General features: G+C 37.1%; 2 protein-coding genes across 4 annotated transcripts in view; both read right to left on the reverse strand.

Annotated features, from left to right (window-relative positions):
- The window catches only part of mettl16 (methyltransferase 16, N6-methyladenosin), a 48,973-nt gene extending 43,752 nt beyond the window's left edge, over positions 1-5,221 (reverse strand). Inside the window, exons 1-2 of one of the 2 annotated variants that reach the window (XM_048160859.1) lie at positions 5,081-5,221; positions 4,437-4,578 (exon numbers count right to left, since the gene is read on the reverse strand). In XM_048160859.1, the coding sequence (XP_048016816.1) occupies positions 4,437-4,564 (128 nt within the window). In that variant the 5' untranslated portion in view covers positions 4,565-4,578; positions 5,081-5,221. Of the gene's footprint in view, positions 1-4,436; positions 4,579-5,056 lie in introns of both variants that reach the window. The other variant, XM_048160858.1, reaches the window with a different exon arrangement.
- A 685-nt stretch (positions 5,222-5,906) lies between these two features.
- The window catches only part of pafah1b1a (platelet-activating factor acetylhydrolase 1b, regulatory subunit 1a), a 36,629-nt gene continuing 25,616 nt past the window's right edge, over positions 5,907-16,919 (reverse strand). For both annotated transcript variants that reach the window (XM_048160487.1, XM_048160488.1), the window contains exons 6-11: positions 15,867-16,035; positions 14,000-14,102; positions 13,415-13,643; positions 10,538-10,639; positions 10,274-10,430; positions 5,907-8,718 (exon numbers count right to left, since the gene is read on the reverse strand). In XM_048160487.1, the coding sequence (XP_048016444.1) occupies positions 8,645-8,718; positions 10,274-10,430; positions 10,538-10,639; positions 13,415-13,643; positions 14,000-14,102; positions 15,867-16,035 (834 nt within the window). In that variant the 3' untranslated portion in view covers positions 5,907-8,644. The remainder of the gene's footprint in view (positions 8,719-10,273; positions 10,431-10,537; positions 10,640-13,414; positions 13,644-13,999; positions 14,103-15,866; positions 16,036-16,919) is intronic.

Below are 16,919 nucleotides of genomic sequence, written 5' to 3' on the forward strand. Positions count from 1 at the left end.
ATGATAGTGTATAGTAGTGTTTGTATTATATAGTCTCTTAATACATAAAATTAAGAGACCACTGCAAATTAGCAGTTTCCCTGGATTTACTATTTATATGCATGTGTTTGAGTAAAATAAATGTTTTTGTTTTATTCTTTAAAGGTGCCATAGAATTGAAATTTGAATTTACCTTGGCATAGTTAAATAACAAGAGTTCAGTACATGAAAATGACATACAGTGAGTCTCAAACTCCATTGTTTCCTCCTCCTTATATAAATCTCATTTGTTGAAAAGACCTTCGAAGAACAGGCGAATCTCAACATAACACCGACTGTTACGTAACAGTCAGGATCATTAATATGTACGTCCCCAATATTTGCATATGCCAGCCCATGTTCAAGGCATTACACAAGGGCAGCCAGTATTAACGTCTGGATGTGCACAGCTGAATCATCAGACTAGGTAAGCAAGCAATAACAAAAGCGAAAAATGGCAGATGGAGCGATAATAACTGACATGATCCATGATATCATGATATTTGTAAATTGTCTTTCTAAATGTTTCGTTAGCATGTTGCTAATGTACTGTTAAATGTAGGGCTGGGCGATATGGCAAAAAAATTAAATCTCGATTTTTCAGAACGACTGACCGATTCACGATTTCGATTTTTTTTTTTTTCGGTTTAACTAGTCACATTAAAAACTAGATTTAAAAACACCTTAACTACAATATGATTTAAGTAACATTCTCTTTATTAACAATCTGGTTAAAAAAAGTTCAGTTCCATGTGCCAAGTACATTTCTATAATATACTTAAATTGCTCCTATTTTCGTGCACTAATTTTGTATTTAATATACTAAAAATTCATCTTTAGTACTTTTTAAGAACTTCTAAGTGTACTCAACTGTGCTATTTTGAGACACCATGAAATATGAACTAAAATATACTAATAATATACTATCTCTGTATTTAAAAAATATATTTAGATACCACTTGTAGTACACTATGAGTTCAAATGTACTATAAGTGCTATCTAAATACATTTTTTAAATACAGAGATAGTACATTATTAGTATATTTTAGTTCATATTTCATGGTGTCTCAAAATAGCACAGTTGAGTACACTTAGATGTTCTTAAGAAGTACTAAAGATGAATTTTTAGTATATTAAATACAAAATTAGTGCACGAAAATAGAGCACTTTAATTATATTATAGAAATGTACTTTTCTTTAACCTGGGACATGAAGTGATTAAAATGGTGTAGGCCTAAATGTAAAACAATTTGTTAAATATCTTTGCAGAAATATGCCTGAAATATGAAGATAAATGTTGTACAAACTTATCTTAAACACATCCTACTCAGAAATAATATAAGAAAATGCTAGTAAATATTTCTTAGCCAAAAATAGCAATAAATAACACCAGTAATAGGCTATTATTAACAGCAAATGCTTTGTAAAAACAGAAAACAACAGCAGCTTTCAACCTGTCATCATCATGCAAACACGAAATATCAAACAGGTTTACAGGTTTTTGCATACCATTGCGCTATTTGTCCTATTGTCTTTATGTTTGGCGGACATGTTTAGGTGTTGCACTTTTGTCTCGCATCTTTTGCAGCGTCTCACCCATGAAACGGCATTGGAAAAACACGGCGGTCAAGTTAAAAACAAAAAAAAGCTCAACTTGTGTTTAATAACTTTGCCTTTTTTTCCCCTCATTCCACTGCCTGCGTCTCATTTTTATAACGCAATAACGGATTTCTGAATGAACAACCGCTTACGAACAGTGATGTTTTCTACGTTCAGAGCGTCACATGAGAGCGCCGGTGCCATCCTGAGGTCGGATCATTTTCTTCTCCTAATACGGTTATCATTGCTGTATTGTCAACATGTCTAATTGAACGCTTGCTAACATTTTTATTCAAAATCGCGATTTCTCGATTCCAAAAATAATACATTCGAGGCAGAACAAAAATTTGAATGAATCGAAAAAAAAAAAAAAAACGGAAAAACTGCCCAGCCCTAGTTAAATGTGGCTAAAGTTACCATCGTTTATTAATGTATTCATGCAGATCAGAGTCATGTCGTTATTTTCATTATTAAACACTTGCAGTCTGTATAATTCATAAACACAACTTCATTCTTTATAAATCTCTCCAACAGTGTGTAATGTCAGCTTTAGCATGGAGCACCATCAAACTCATTCAGAATCAAATGTAAACATCCAAATAAATACTATACTTACACGATCTGATAGGCTGCATGACGAACACTTTGTAAAGATCCGTTTTGAGGGTCATATTAGCTGTGTGAACTTTGTTTATGCGATGTATTATAGAGTCGCGAGCTTGGGGCGGGGAGCGCGAGCGCGAGCATTTAAAGGGGACATGCACTGAATTGCCGCATTTTTAATTATGCCCCAAAATAGGCAGTTAAAAAAGTGAATAAAAAAAATCTATGGGTATTTTGAGCTGAAACTTCACAGACACATTCAGGGGACACCTTAGACTTACATTACATCTTGTGAAAAAGCATTCTATGGCACCTTTAAATTACTGACTACGTTTCTTCCAAATTTAGATAATTTATTTGCAGTAAATGACAGCAGGTGTGTATATAAAAAGAAAAAGATGCAATGTTTCAGACCTCAAATAATGCAAGTTTTTAAACAACACATTACTAATGTTTTAACTTCAGAAGAGTTCTGAAATTAATATTTGGTGGAATAATCCTGATTTCCAATCACAGCTTTCATGTGTCATACCAGTTTTCACATTGGTGTTGGGTTGACTTTATGCCATTCCTGATGCAAAAATTCAAACAGCGCAGCTTTGTTCGATGCTTGTGATCTTCCATCTTCCTCTTGATACATTCCAGAGGTTTTCAGTGGGTTTAGGTCTGGAGATTGGGCTGGCCATGACACGGTCTTGATCTGGTGGTCCTCCATCCACTCACTGATTGACCTGGCTGTGTGGCATGGAGAACTGTCCTGTTGGAAAAACCAGTCCTTCGAGTTGGGAAGTCAGAACAGAAGGAAGCAATTTTTAACCTTGTACGTGGCTTGAGTCAAACGTCCTTCACAAAAATGGATCTGCCATCTCTGAAGAACCACCAGATCATCACCCATTTTCCACCTAATTTCACAGGTGTTGGGCAACAGGAACTCATCAGAGAAGATCAGAATCTGGCAGATCCGTCTTTGTAAAGGACACAAGGCTCAAGCCACGTAAGGTTTTCCTAGAAGAAAACTGGCTTCCTTCTGCTCTGACAATGTTCTCCAACTCGTAGGATTGTTTTTTTTCCTTAAGACGATTCTCCATGCCACACAGTCAGGCCAGTCAATGATGGAGAACCACCAGATCAACCCCCTGTCAGGTCCAGCCCAATCTCCAGACCTGAACCCCACTGAAAACCTCTGGAATGTGATCAAAAGGAAGATGGAAGATCACAAGCATCAAACAAAGCCGCGGTGTTAGAATTTTTGGTCCAAGTGTGGCATAAAGTCACCCAACACATGACACGTGAAAGCTGTGATTGGAATTTGGGGTTATTCCACCAAATATTTATTTCTGAACTAAGTTAAAGGTGCTCTAAGCGATGTCACACATTTTTAGGCCCAAACATTTTTGTCACATACAGCAAACATCTCCTCGCTATCCGCTAGCTGCCTGTCCCCTGAACACACTGTAAAAAAACGCGGTCTCTGTAGTCGCCACAAGCTCAAAAAACGGCTATAAAAACAAACTGGTGCAGCCTGGACCACGAAACATAATAAACATGCTCCAGCCAATAACCGACAAGAATGATTTTAAATGCGCGTTCATGACTGTTTCAGGAAGCACGGAGGGGAGGGGGAGCAGGAGGAGGAGGGAGGGTCTAGCTAGCCTCTGTTTTGTTTGACAACACTTCGAACATCAACAAAAAGTTACTCGACCCAGGATCACTTAGAGCACCTTTAAAACCTCAGGATTTTGTTGTTTAAAAATGAATATAAACTTGTTCTATTTGTATTATTCAGGGTCTGAAAACATGGCATCTTTTTGTTATTTACACCAGTTGTCATTTTCTGCAAATAAATGCTCTAAATGACAATATTTTTATTTGAATGAACTAAATGAATTGTGAAATGTCCTGACACGAATACTTACATTACTAAATTACCATCATTTGTAGCGGATAGTCAACCCAAAAAAAATAAAACAAATATATATATATATATATATATATATATATATATATATATATATGTATTTATATATATATATATATATATATTTGTTTTTTTTTTTTTTTTTCAACAAGATTTCATGATCCTCCACCGGCTTGTAATTTGAAACGGATCATTCTCTCACAATACTAGAACAGAACAACACATTTATGTCTTGCGTCATAATTCCTCTAGCAAATCACAAGACACTTTAAAAATACAAAAACACAACATTACTTACGTCACTCTGCCGGTCAGTGTGGTCTGCACGTGCTTCTGGAATTCAGGATATTTAGAGGCCAGATAGACAAAGTCTGGAGGTTTATCCTTATACCGGTTTCGAGGATGCATAGACTTATTCAGGGCCATTTTTTTCTGCAACACTGCAAAGACAGATGGCGTGTCAACACAAACAGCAATCAAAAACAGTCATTAGTCTTGGCAGAGTCATAAGTCACACAGAGATTCACTTTCATTGTATGGGAAAAAAAGATGCAAGTCAATGGTGGCTGATGTCACCTCCTCCTTGTTAAACACAAGAAATTCATTTCATACACATTTTTTTAAATAACATGAGGGTGAGTAAATTACAGTTTGGGTGAACTATTGCTTTAAATCTTGTTTTCATGTGCATGATTTAAAGTGCGACACATATGTGCTGTTCTTGCAGACCGTGTCTATTTATAGAGGAATGATATTACTGGTGTCAGTGTGCAATGTAATAAATGATCACAAATCACAAACGTGCCCAGAGGTAATTCTCTTGATTTATGCTAAGAGAATAGCCAAACAGCTAATAGATTCACCAGACAAGACACTGCAAACATGCAACTCTAACGAATAGCACAGGAAACACTCTACCGTGTAAATATATCGGATGAATACCGATGAGTGGAAAACTTCAGTAGTTTCTCAGTGTTCAGCACACTCGGCTGTCATTGGCAAATCACGTTGTCCCAACGTTCAAGTGTTTCTTCCCGGGTTCCGCTTCAGTCACAAATCTGCGTCGGCGCACACATTCGGCGTCATGGGATCAGTTTATTTTTCATAATGTAAAATGTAATATTTGCCAGGTCATTTACTATTATAACTTTATATATATATATAAATATGTATATATTATGTATATATATATATATATATATATATATATATATATATATATAATGTGTTATCATGAATGTTATTATTTTCTTCTTTTTCCCTGGCTGTTTTATTATTTTGTGCCGGTTCTGGACCGTTTATAAACAACATTCTCAAAAATACTAATTGTACTATAGTAAGGTATATAAACCTTTATATTCTTAATACAAAAATTGCTAATGTCAGCCTAAAGTTCACTGTTGTTTACACAAATGGGTATAGTATTTGCAATTAATAAAAAAAAAATTAAAAATCTACTTTTTAAAATTACATTGATAATTTATTTTTATTCTGTTTTTCTTTACATTTCGCTTATCATTTTTAATATTTATAACTATATTTGTATTTTATATTGTTAATTCTCAAAGTTTTAATTATTTTTTCTGATCTTTTTGTTTTCTTGGAAAATTAAACCATGTAAATGTTAGAATATGTTCTGTAACTTCTAAAACAAATGTTGAAGTTGAATATGCTGAAAATGTAATGAACTGTAACTGTAACCATTGTAAACTGAGTGTCACATCCTTGTTTGACTCCTCATACAGCATCACTACCAACAGACACAACATTCATATTTTTCTTCTTTAATTATGTTGCAAACAATAACATCCAGATATATTGTTAACAATTGGCTGTGTGAACAGTGATACCATAAAAAGCAAAGAGTCCCATTTAAGCTGTGAAGTCTGAAGCCTCCAATCTATTCACAAAGTAATATCTGATGATAGACCTGTGGCTGGAGGATGGACCTACAGACAGGACCTTCACGAGTCTGTCTGTACATGAACCCATCCAGCATGTGCAGCAGTGGGATTGCTTGGGACCTGCGAATGGCAAACTTTCTCTCCGGACACATACAAACAGGACCATCGTTGTCAAACCCAGAAAGACCTTTTAAAGAGACATGTCCAATCTTAAGGTCTTAAGGAGAGCCAATCATAAGGGAGTAGCACTTCTCTTTGGGATAAACTCTGGACAATGTTAATACATGTTTAAATTACAAATGATTAGTTTCAGCAATATTTTTGTCCAAAATTATCCACTTTTTTTGGTTTGGGTTTACAGCCCCGTTGCATATGAATCTCTTTTCTGTGCTGCGTAACACAGTGAAGTGACTGAAGAACCAATGTCAATCGTCTCCACCAGCATCTAAATTACTACAGGAGGCATCATCGGTGTTTGCTTGCGATGGGCACTTCTCCCTCGGGTTGCTCAGTCTGCCACAATCCCATAGCGAAATCAAGTCGTCATCTTCCTTCATACAAGCACACACAGATCGGCCTCTACAACCACATACTGAGCGGCCCACTGTTAGCACGCCAGCCGACCTATCTGGTAGGGTGTCTAGCTTCATGAACCAATCATGGCACAATATAAATATATTAGACGTCACTTTGACCATTTGAGGATGGTCGGACATCAAACGTGGCCAATGGTTCCCCACCAGACAGCTCAATCCTCAGTACGGTTACATGCAGCAGTGCTACGTGGACAGGTACAGATCTCAGACTAGTCACTATCAGATTTTCAGCAGCAGCAGCAGGTACATCCAGTACACACACACACAACAGGAAATCGCTTGATAATAGCATGGTTAAGCAGTGAATTCTTTATTATATAATTGCATTGGAATGAAAAGGCTAATTAAAATGCATTTTGAAGCCTTGTGTAAACCTTCAATCCGATGGGACCGAAAATTTGACAATAGCAGGGATGTGCAAGTTAATTGAATATCTTTTGTCTTCGCACAAAGTCAAAAGGCATATATTTTCCTTAAAAGATATGGAATGGTTTATCTCCATGTTTGGGACTTTATCAAATCATTTCCCATTGTGTATTTATTTGTACATTTATTAACAGATAAAGCAGAGAATGTGCCACTCGTCGCACTAAAGTAATGGCTTGAGCACCTGTGGTTATTTTTAGGGATATTCAGCTATGGTCCACAGTATGAAGATCCCTTTACAATAGGAGTCACCATCAGGACTCTCCACAGAGAGAACAGGCAGATCATCAGTTTGCAGCGCCACAACTTGTTATAAGATTGAGCTTTCCACAGTATCGAGTAGTTTTTTTTTGTTGTTTTTTTACATTTCATCGTAAGCCATCGTTTCGTTTTATTCATTTATTTTCACCATGGAAATCTTTGCACCCATTCTTTTAAGACAGATTTTTGCACATCCCCTGATGAGAGGAAACTTTGAGCTCTTGTCATGCTTTGCACCCTATGTCCAAACTGAGGATTATGATTTCTCAAGTCTCAGCGCAACTGCCATAGGGGGCAATGAGATCATTAAACAACAAAGGAAGAATCAGGACGTCTTCATCTGAATGCAGTTGTAACAAACGTTGAGGGCCAAATCAAGTGCTTCGTAGAGGCAACGTTTAAGTTTGAAGTGCTCCTGAGTGACAGACAAATCATAGAGGTCAAAATCAAAATCTTTACTAAAGCTATCTCTGATTTGGGGCAAAAAGAAAAACTTTTGCTGCCCACTATGCAGCATGGCTTTTTGGATAAAGGAGTTTTGTACAAATTCACTCCTATTCTCTCTTACAGTGTAAAGTCATGTCTCTGGGATTGTACTTCTCAGTAGGACGTGTCATGACAAGTGTACAAAGATTTATTCCCAAACGTTTCCAGACAAAAACACATGAAACGTTCTTAGATGCAACCATTAAATGTTATCTAAATCCACAAGAAGAGAATGGTAAGTACACTCCAGAAGTGATGCAACAAAGCTACAGAATAACTCCGATAACAAGCCCCATAGACGATCAGATCAACTCTCCTCCTCAGCATTTTAGATTCGTTCTGTAGCTTTTGCCCCTTGAAAGGTCTCCAAGCTAGGCACAAACAGACTAAGACAGTGGACGAAAACAAAACTAAATTAAAAAAAAAAGAAAAAAAAAAAAAGACAAAAATAAATCAGACACTGTCATTAAATTATCAGTTTAGTGCCCTACATTAAACCCAGTCAGCTTCTGCCTTCGGTAGGTCAGGCTGAGTGAAAGATCAGCCTGTGTTAAACCTATGGTACTTCTAGACAACATTATGTAAATTTACAGTATACAGTTTTGGATTCACCATGCAAGAATACTTTTTTTTTTTTTTTTTCTCATTTAATAGCTCGATCTACATCCAGAATAATTTACATAAAAGGACACGCTATTGAACCGGAGTTTGGTGGGTGATAACCGTGGTGTTCGAGTGCATCCAGAAGAGCAGGAGGAAGCTGAGGGGGAAGTGGAATGGGTCCGGGGGTGGAGGGGAGCATGGAGGTGTTGTGAAGGGTCCTGCGGCTATGATCAGCGACACTCCCAAACTTTAACTGTTTGATCTACACTCCCAGTGACGACGTACGGAGCCGACTTGTGGAAATCTGTGGAGAGATCAGACACTGTACTTTAGGAACATACAGACTTAACAATTATATGAAGATCACTGGTCAGCCGACAGAGAATTTTTTTTCATGGCCAACGCAGATACCTTAGAGATCACACTATTTCATTTTAAAGATAGTAATTAACACATAATGCAATGAAATTTATATTTACATGACATAATATTCACTAAATTAGAAATAAATAATTGGACTAGAAATCAATATGAAAAAAAAAATAAAACTTTAGGCAGGCTGCAAATGCACAATTCAACTGGATTAGACAAAGTTTGCAAGATTCATGGAATTAAAGTATTTGCTAAATGTTGACAGTATATGAGAAAGCATCATAGCATTTGCCTTTGTATTACTAATAATAGAAAGGCAAACACTATAGGGTCATTCTGTGTCAAATCAAATCAGTTTTAAAATCATTTGTTCTTCACATATTCCTCTTTAAAAGAAAAAATGATCAGCTGTATGTAAAGTGACCCACATTTGGTTTTTGACCACTAGAAATATGTACAATTTACCAATTTAAACATGGAGCCGCATTAAGATCTCCTTATCTCTGGGATTGAACCATCGAGGGCCTTTAAAATATTAACAAAATCAAAAATTTGAGCTGGGAACCTCTGGTTGAATTGACACAGAGTGACCCTATAATACTTCTTCATACATCATTCACGTTCCTTATTTAGCAGTTAAGTCTAATAATTTATTAAACAGGACTGTTAAAAAGACTAAAACTAATGAAGATGGAGAATAGCAGATCCTGTGCATCTGCAATCAGAAAAAGTCCCACTTACGACATTTGTCGGCCAAACAAAATGTATCGGCCAATGATTAAAACTGCCAAAGACGTGTAATGTGACAATTTTTTTCCTCAAACTGTGATCAGTCCAACATGGCGGCATTAGTTCAGCCAATGGAATGAGTTTAGGGTGGGGCTATCTGATCATTTGACAAATGGAAGAGGAGGAGAGAATCTTGTTTGAAAACAACCTGTCCTGTATTTTACCAATACCATTTGGTGATGCTCATGGCACTTTAAAACGTACATAAAACACTTCAAATAGCAGGATTCACAAGCTCAAACAGTGTCAAGAGACCTGAAGCCTCAAACAGACATTCTATTCACACAAAAACCATTGTTTCAAATCAATAGCCTAGAAGACGAATGCTGTGTACTGAAGTGCTTTTAAAAGGAAGTTTAAAGCTTCACAGGAGCCTACAGGGGAGCTGGCTGAATAACATCAAGTATCTCTAGAGAGCTTCAGTGCCTTGATCCACTGAAAAGATCTGGACGCAAGCAGTTAAAAGACTGGAGGGTTCAGCGTCCTCTCTGAATATGCTGCCAACGGCTGACAGGACTACCTTTTGTAGAGTTACAAACTCCATCTAACCTGAGAAATCACTCTTTGGGGAAGTAAGGATGCTCTGTACACTTCTAAAAGGCATCTATACCTTTCCTTGGTCATCAAAACAACTGATAAGCATTTCAAACAACATCAGAAACCAGTGAGAGAAGATTAGTGTATATACGGCCACTTACCCAGAGAGGTAACAAAATGTTCATGGGCACTCAAGGTCTTCATGCAGCGCTTATTTTTGTAGTCCCAGATCCTCAAAGTCTTGTCATCAGCACAGCTCACAATAAACTTTCCTCCAGGGTGCACAAGAATCCCACGGACCCAGTTATCATGGCCAACCTGAAGAAGACGCCAAACAAAAAGATTCAGATTTAAAAAGAATAAAGCTTCTCAAAAAGTTACATTCTGCACTGCAGACTCACACTAATTTTACTAGACCGACTCACCAGTGTCATAAGGCACATGCCAATGCTCACATCCCACATCTTGATCGTCTTGTCTCTGGAACCAGACAACAGGAAAGGACCAGGTTTCCCGCTCTTCTTGGTCTGTCAAAACAAAACAGCAAAAAGAGCATTTGAACCAATGCTGGGGAGGTTTAGTACAAATTCATGTGTTCTGAAGAGGAATTATAGCCTTACGGGTCTGGAATGATATGAGGGTGAGTAATTTATATTTTTAATAGCTCGAATTTATATTTTTGGGTGAACTTTTAAGGCTCCGATATACTTCGAGAAAAACTGAAGAACGAACTGTTATGGCAAGTCATTTCAAACACAATCAGGCCAAAACAAAGTTCGTTTTGGGAGTTCATAACAGCTTGCCAAAGCAAGCTTTCCAGAAAACACTGTCAAACTACCATTGGTCCTTGTCGATTATGTAATATGTAGGCATGCGCTGAAGCTCTGCCTTCTTAAAATTGGAAACCTTCTCTGGTTTATTTTCTCTGTTGAGTCCATTGAGGTCAGACGTCTATGAGTGAAAACAAACACTGGAGAGCTGCTTTATAGTAGAAACTGAAGTGTAATTCTAATTGAAAGCAATACTGACACTGTTTTTCACGTTTAATACTGTAAAGCTGTTGGGTTTAAAGCATTCTATTGTATAAAATGCTATATAAATAAACATGACGACTTTACTTGACTGGAATGTCGAATTGCAGAGCTCATGCACACTTCCACATCGCTATTACCAGATGCGGTCTTAACTGCTGTAATTTTTGTGTTTATTTTGTTATTGTGAAGAAAGAGAGCAGCACATATTTACATATTCATCTAAACGTTGCTCTCAGCAGTATATCGGGGACTTTACACAACTGTGTTCCCAAACAGCAGGCATCCGCCTCCGAAAGCAAGATTACATGACTGCGCTAAATTAAATGTATAAGAAAGAAGACCCACAGTGACTTCTACTACTGCAGCCACTTCCATTTTTCTTGGTGATATTTGATGGCAGTTTATCAGGAAGTTACGATTTTCCTCTCTTCCAACTCAATGGATGGAAATTTGTGAAAAATTATCGCATAAAACATTTGCAAATAAAGCACCAAGTTAAATTCAAACTTTGGATGGAAACAGCTACTGATGTATAACATCTCACAGAGAGCGTGTGTGTAGAGATGAATATTTATGGTTAAAGGCCAACTCTGCTCGAGGGGGAGTGTGAAAATTGCTCTTGCTGAGAGGCTGGCATGCTCAGACCGTGTGTTCAGGCACATTTATACCTTTACACAAAGCTGCTGTAATGACATACAAGGCTTTGTAATTGACATCTGTGACAGAGTTACTGATGTCAAGAGAGTGTTAATTCCACCTGAACAGGTTCAACAAGACAAAATAATGTTACTCTTTCAATATTGAGGAGAAAGTTCTTTACACAATAGTAATTACTGTGAGGGTTTTAAGGCTGTATTCCACATGCTGTGAGGGCTAATTTTTCATCAGATAAAGATTAAATTGGACACGGTTGATCATAAGACTGGCAAAAAATCCAAATGGTACGTTCTTCACCTCAGGCCATCAAGTGTTAATCCCACCCATGTCATTTCATGGTCTATTTCAAATCATTGTACATGACAAATTTAGATCGTCAGTTGAAAATCAAAAGGACTATCAAAATGTATTTACAGAGCACAGCAAAGAAGAGACCAATATGAAAATGAAAAAATGATGGATTATTTACAAAAACAAAGAACCATTTATTCAAACCAATTTTTTAAAATAAAAGGTTAAAAGTGGAAAAAATTTCCCGTTGACCTGTAATTACACCTGAGAGCTGGTTTCTTGTAGAATCTGAAGTAGACTTTTGTAAAATTATTTTTACCTGGTATTTTACTGTACCCCATGTTGTGCATATTACATGTTACAATTACTAGTTACCCGTGGTGGATGAAGTACACAAATCACAAGTACACAAAAAAAATGCAAAGAACAAACCTAAATATGATTTTCATTTACAATAATCAATACTAAAGTCCGGCATTAACATACTATCACATAAGCAAAACTTTGCAGGCAAAAAAGGTCCATTGTCTATTGTCAATAGTGTAGCGATTTATGAACCTCACACAAAAGTCACTTTTAAAATAAAAAGCTTTATGTTTGTCAACATGGCAAAATCTTTTGCCCTCACGCAAAACTCCCATTTGCATTTCCAAGCAAAATTAATATATTGTTTCGCTTGGAAATGCAATTTTCTTTTATTGTTGGCTCATTTTGAGTCAGACACAATGACTCGCTCTTAACTGGACCATTGGATCAGATGTTGACTTAAAAACTTGAACTGTTTCAACGGGTTCATTGAAAGAATCAGCTCATTCATGAATCAAACATTGCTTTCTAGTTGACAAATTCACTGAGTTTGAAATAACAAGGCACAATATATTTTTTATATAATGTAGGAGTAAAATGTATGCTAGTACACTTTGGAAATGTGAAGTAAATGTTTACCAAAATAAAAATACTCTGATAAAGTACAGATAATTGACGAAATGTACTCAAGTACAGAAACAAAGTAAAAAAAAAACTTTACTGTCCATCACTAATTACTATAGCAAAAACAATCCAAGAAGAGGTTCAAAAAAATTACGGACATTCAAGCAATTACCTGTTACCTATAATTATAATTATCATGCATATTAAATGATAGTCTTTAACTTTATTGATAATACTTGCCATTATAAATACTAAAGCATTACTTTGAAATCTTTTAACCAAAGTAGTTTCAGAAAGCATCTAAAATTATTGAACATACTAAATGGTACCAATATTTGCCATCACAACTGCTAGAGTATTTCCCCCCTAATTTTCAGTTAGTGCTCTCACCTCTGAGCCAGTTGCCTCTAGGATGGTGGGATGAGCGCTTTCAGGGGCCCAAGAAATGCACTCCACCACGTGCTCATGCTCACGCAGCTCTGCCTTGCATTCTTTTGTGGCCACCACCCAAACGCGCACAGTTTGGTCATTAGAACTACTGGCGATCAGGGTCCCATCCTGGTTGGGCCGCACCATGCGCACCCACTCTCTGTGGCCAGTGAATGTCTTCACACAGTACCTGTTGAGTATTTCAAACAAACACAGATTTAACCACATTTATTATTGTCAAGAACATTTCAGGTATTAACTAATATCTGCATGCTTGTCACATCTGTTTGCAAGTCACATCTGACCATTACAACATGAAAAACTGCTTAGAAAGCAAAATGTTGCTTTGTTACTTGTACAACATTTGCACAGGTGCTTTTCAGCTGAAGAAACTCAATACAGTAACTGAAAGGACTGTTCTGTTGGAGCAAGCTATGGTTAGGCACCTTTGTTTTAGCAGCCCAGGACTTTTAACCAATATGCAGATTAAGAAATCTCAAAATAAAAAGGATGAAACCTACATACAACATTTGCTAAATGACTTACCCAGTAGCCACCTCCCACATTTTAATGGTTTTATCCCTTGAGGCAGAAACTATGTGATCTCCATTGGGCATAATAGCTACAGATGAAACATTATGGTCATGCCCTGAAAAAAAATAAAAAAGTCAGTAAAGAGTTAAGTATCTTATCTTCCAAACTGTCCTGAAATTGTCATCCAATGAAGAACCAGCAGTGTCTGAGATGGATGCATTGAATTAAATTCTCGAATCAGTGCATAATATACAAATTTCTACAATACAAATCAAACAGTCATGCACATTAATGTCTGACAATGTGCAGTTAAGGTTTAAAACACATTGAACAATTTAATGGAGAATAAGCTGCTAATTTGCCTTGGGCTGCTTTGTTCTCAGTGTGCAGGGAAAGAGATGAGCTAATTACACAGGACGCCATTTTTAAGCTCCTGAATAGATGATGAAACTAAGTAGCCTAGAAAAAGCAGTCTTAAATATGGAGGGGGGGACACACCATAAAATGTTATCTCGTCTCAAAGAGGATAATTAAACTGCTGTCCAAATCTCCTAATCTTCCGCTAAAGCAGCCGACCCACGAAGCGAGTCGGGGAGAGAAAGAGAGCGAGAGCGCGAGCGCGAGCAGAAGGGGGACTTGCAAACAGAAGGTAGGGGGGTTCCTTTGCCACCTCTTCAAAGATAGACTGCGCTAGAACAGTCTACCCTAGTCTCAGGGCATCATGCCAGCTTTAGTGATGGGTGTAAATTACAAGCCTTTGGATTTGTGCATATTACAAGCTGTCACACACGTTATTTGGATTATAACCACTCAGGATTTACACAATTTTGATATGGATTACAAATGACTTGAGGGGAAACTCTGAGAACACTTGATTAGTTTTCATCGTGAAACATTAAAAGATGTTTTTTGACATGTTAAACATTTATGTATTATGCATGACAAATGATAGGGCACATCCACACCATCCATCCTCACTGGTAACCAACCAGATGACCTATTCTTGAATCATCACTGCAAACGTGCATTTATTATGTGTATTTGGCTTGTATTGTGAGCTTCTAAAACAGTATAAATATTTGTGCATTTTTAGCATGAAACTGTAAATTGCTGTGTGCATTAGCGAGGTTTTGAAAAATAATGAAATATATGAAATATAAGTGGCTGTATTGCAGACAGTTGCGTGCCCATCCCCGCTTCCCTTCGCAGCTTTTCACACCGACTGTTTTTGCGCTTTTCCAAACCTGTGGTGAAATATGACCCAAGATAAAATGGGGGGTTTCATGACACTTTAAGTGTTAACTATCCATCTAACACTTGGAAAGATATGTTGACATAATAAACACCCGTAAGATAAAATGTAAATTCACTTGTGGTGTGATCTCCCATATGAAAAGCCTGAAGACCTCCATTTCAAAATAAGCTATTAAAATTTATCAAGCAATTAGGATTTTAAACAAGGGCACAGCCTAAGGAATGGCTTTCTTAGGACAGGATCTCTCACTTTCGTGGAGTGGGGGAAAAAAAATTAATGTCAAAATGTTCTAAGAACAAATCTTAAGCTTAAATCTATTACATGCAAATATTTTTATAGGATTAAAATAAATAAATAAAAAAAAATAAAAATAAAAATAATTATTATTATTATTATTAATAATATAAAATAACCCAACATAAACCTTCATAAACAGCACAGTAATATTTGTGTTAAAGGCTGGCTTCTAATACAGGAAGAATCTCTCTTATGGATGCGTTGGCAAGCTGGCACATTAATGAGCTGCGTTCAACACCTGCCTCCTGACACTCTATTCCCCCCTGAGACACCTCACTACTCCTAACAGTTCCCAGAACCAATGACAACATATGACACCATCCTCACCGTGCATGGTCCTGATACACTCAAAGCCCTGGAAGTCCCAGAGCTTAATGGTCATGTCTGCTGAACAGGAGGCTAGCAGCTTTCCAGAATGGTCAAAGGAAATGTCCTGCACCGAGTCTGTGTGGCCCTTGAGGGTCCGCTCAAAGTCACCCGTTTCATAATCCCATACCTGGATCAGATACAAAACACATGTTTTAGCCCAAGATGAGCATCTTTTCAATAATAAAAAAAGCCATTAACTCGTTTGGCAGCTTGTAATGATAAGGTAATAAATTAAAAGGCAGGTTTGGGCTTGTAGCAGCTATTATGTATTCAGTGAAACATCTGTAATGCAGCCAGCTTTTAAACCCCATCAAACACGCCAGAATGCCCTCTGGATCTAATCTATGGTGTAAACGTTTCCTCGTTCAGTCTTTATCAGCCTGTCAGAATTTCATCCCACAGTAACCTTACAATATCTACTGCACTCCAAGCAAAATTATGGCAGAATATTTTGACATCAAGTTTACCCTAAAATTCGGTTTTCATCATTTTCTTTATCATTAAAGCATTTTTGTGAAGTGAGGCAAATGTTTTCTGCTTGTTCGCCTGGATGCAGCAGTATGATAAACAGCCTCAGGGCTTAATGTGAAGATCAGGTTTCAGCAGTTTCTAGGCGGCAGCCAGACACACAGGGATAAGCTCTGTCTGCTACATAGGGGGCCGGTGACAGAAGCCCCTCCACCTGCTTATCTGTCTCCTGCTTCCAAAGGGGGAGACTGAACTCAACCAGTCGTGTTCTGATAGAAAACATGCACAAGAAAAGCCTGATGTGGCACACCTGGGTCAGTCAAGCACGTAAGCTTTAACCATGTAGCTGAGACTGCAATACTATTATAGAGTGTATACTATAGCAAGGACTTATATCTGCCTTCATTTGGTCTGTCTGTATGTCCATGATCATCAAAAAACACCTTTATAACAAAACAAAAAAAATAGGGCTGGGAGTTTAATCCATTAACTAGATTAATTACGGAAAAAAAAATAAAAGCGTTAAATTTAACACATTTAACA

Source organism: Megalobrama amblycephala, linkage group LG16, assembly GCF_018812025.1.
Source record: "Megalobrama amblycephala isolate DHTTF-2021 linkage group LG16, ASM1881202v1, whole genome shotgun sequence".
Classification (NCBI taxonomy): Eukaryota; Metazoa; Chordata; class Actinopteri; order Cypriniformes; family Xenocyprididae; genus Megalobrama; species Megalobrama amblycephala.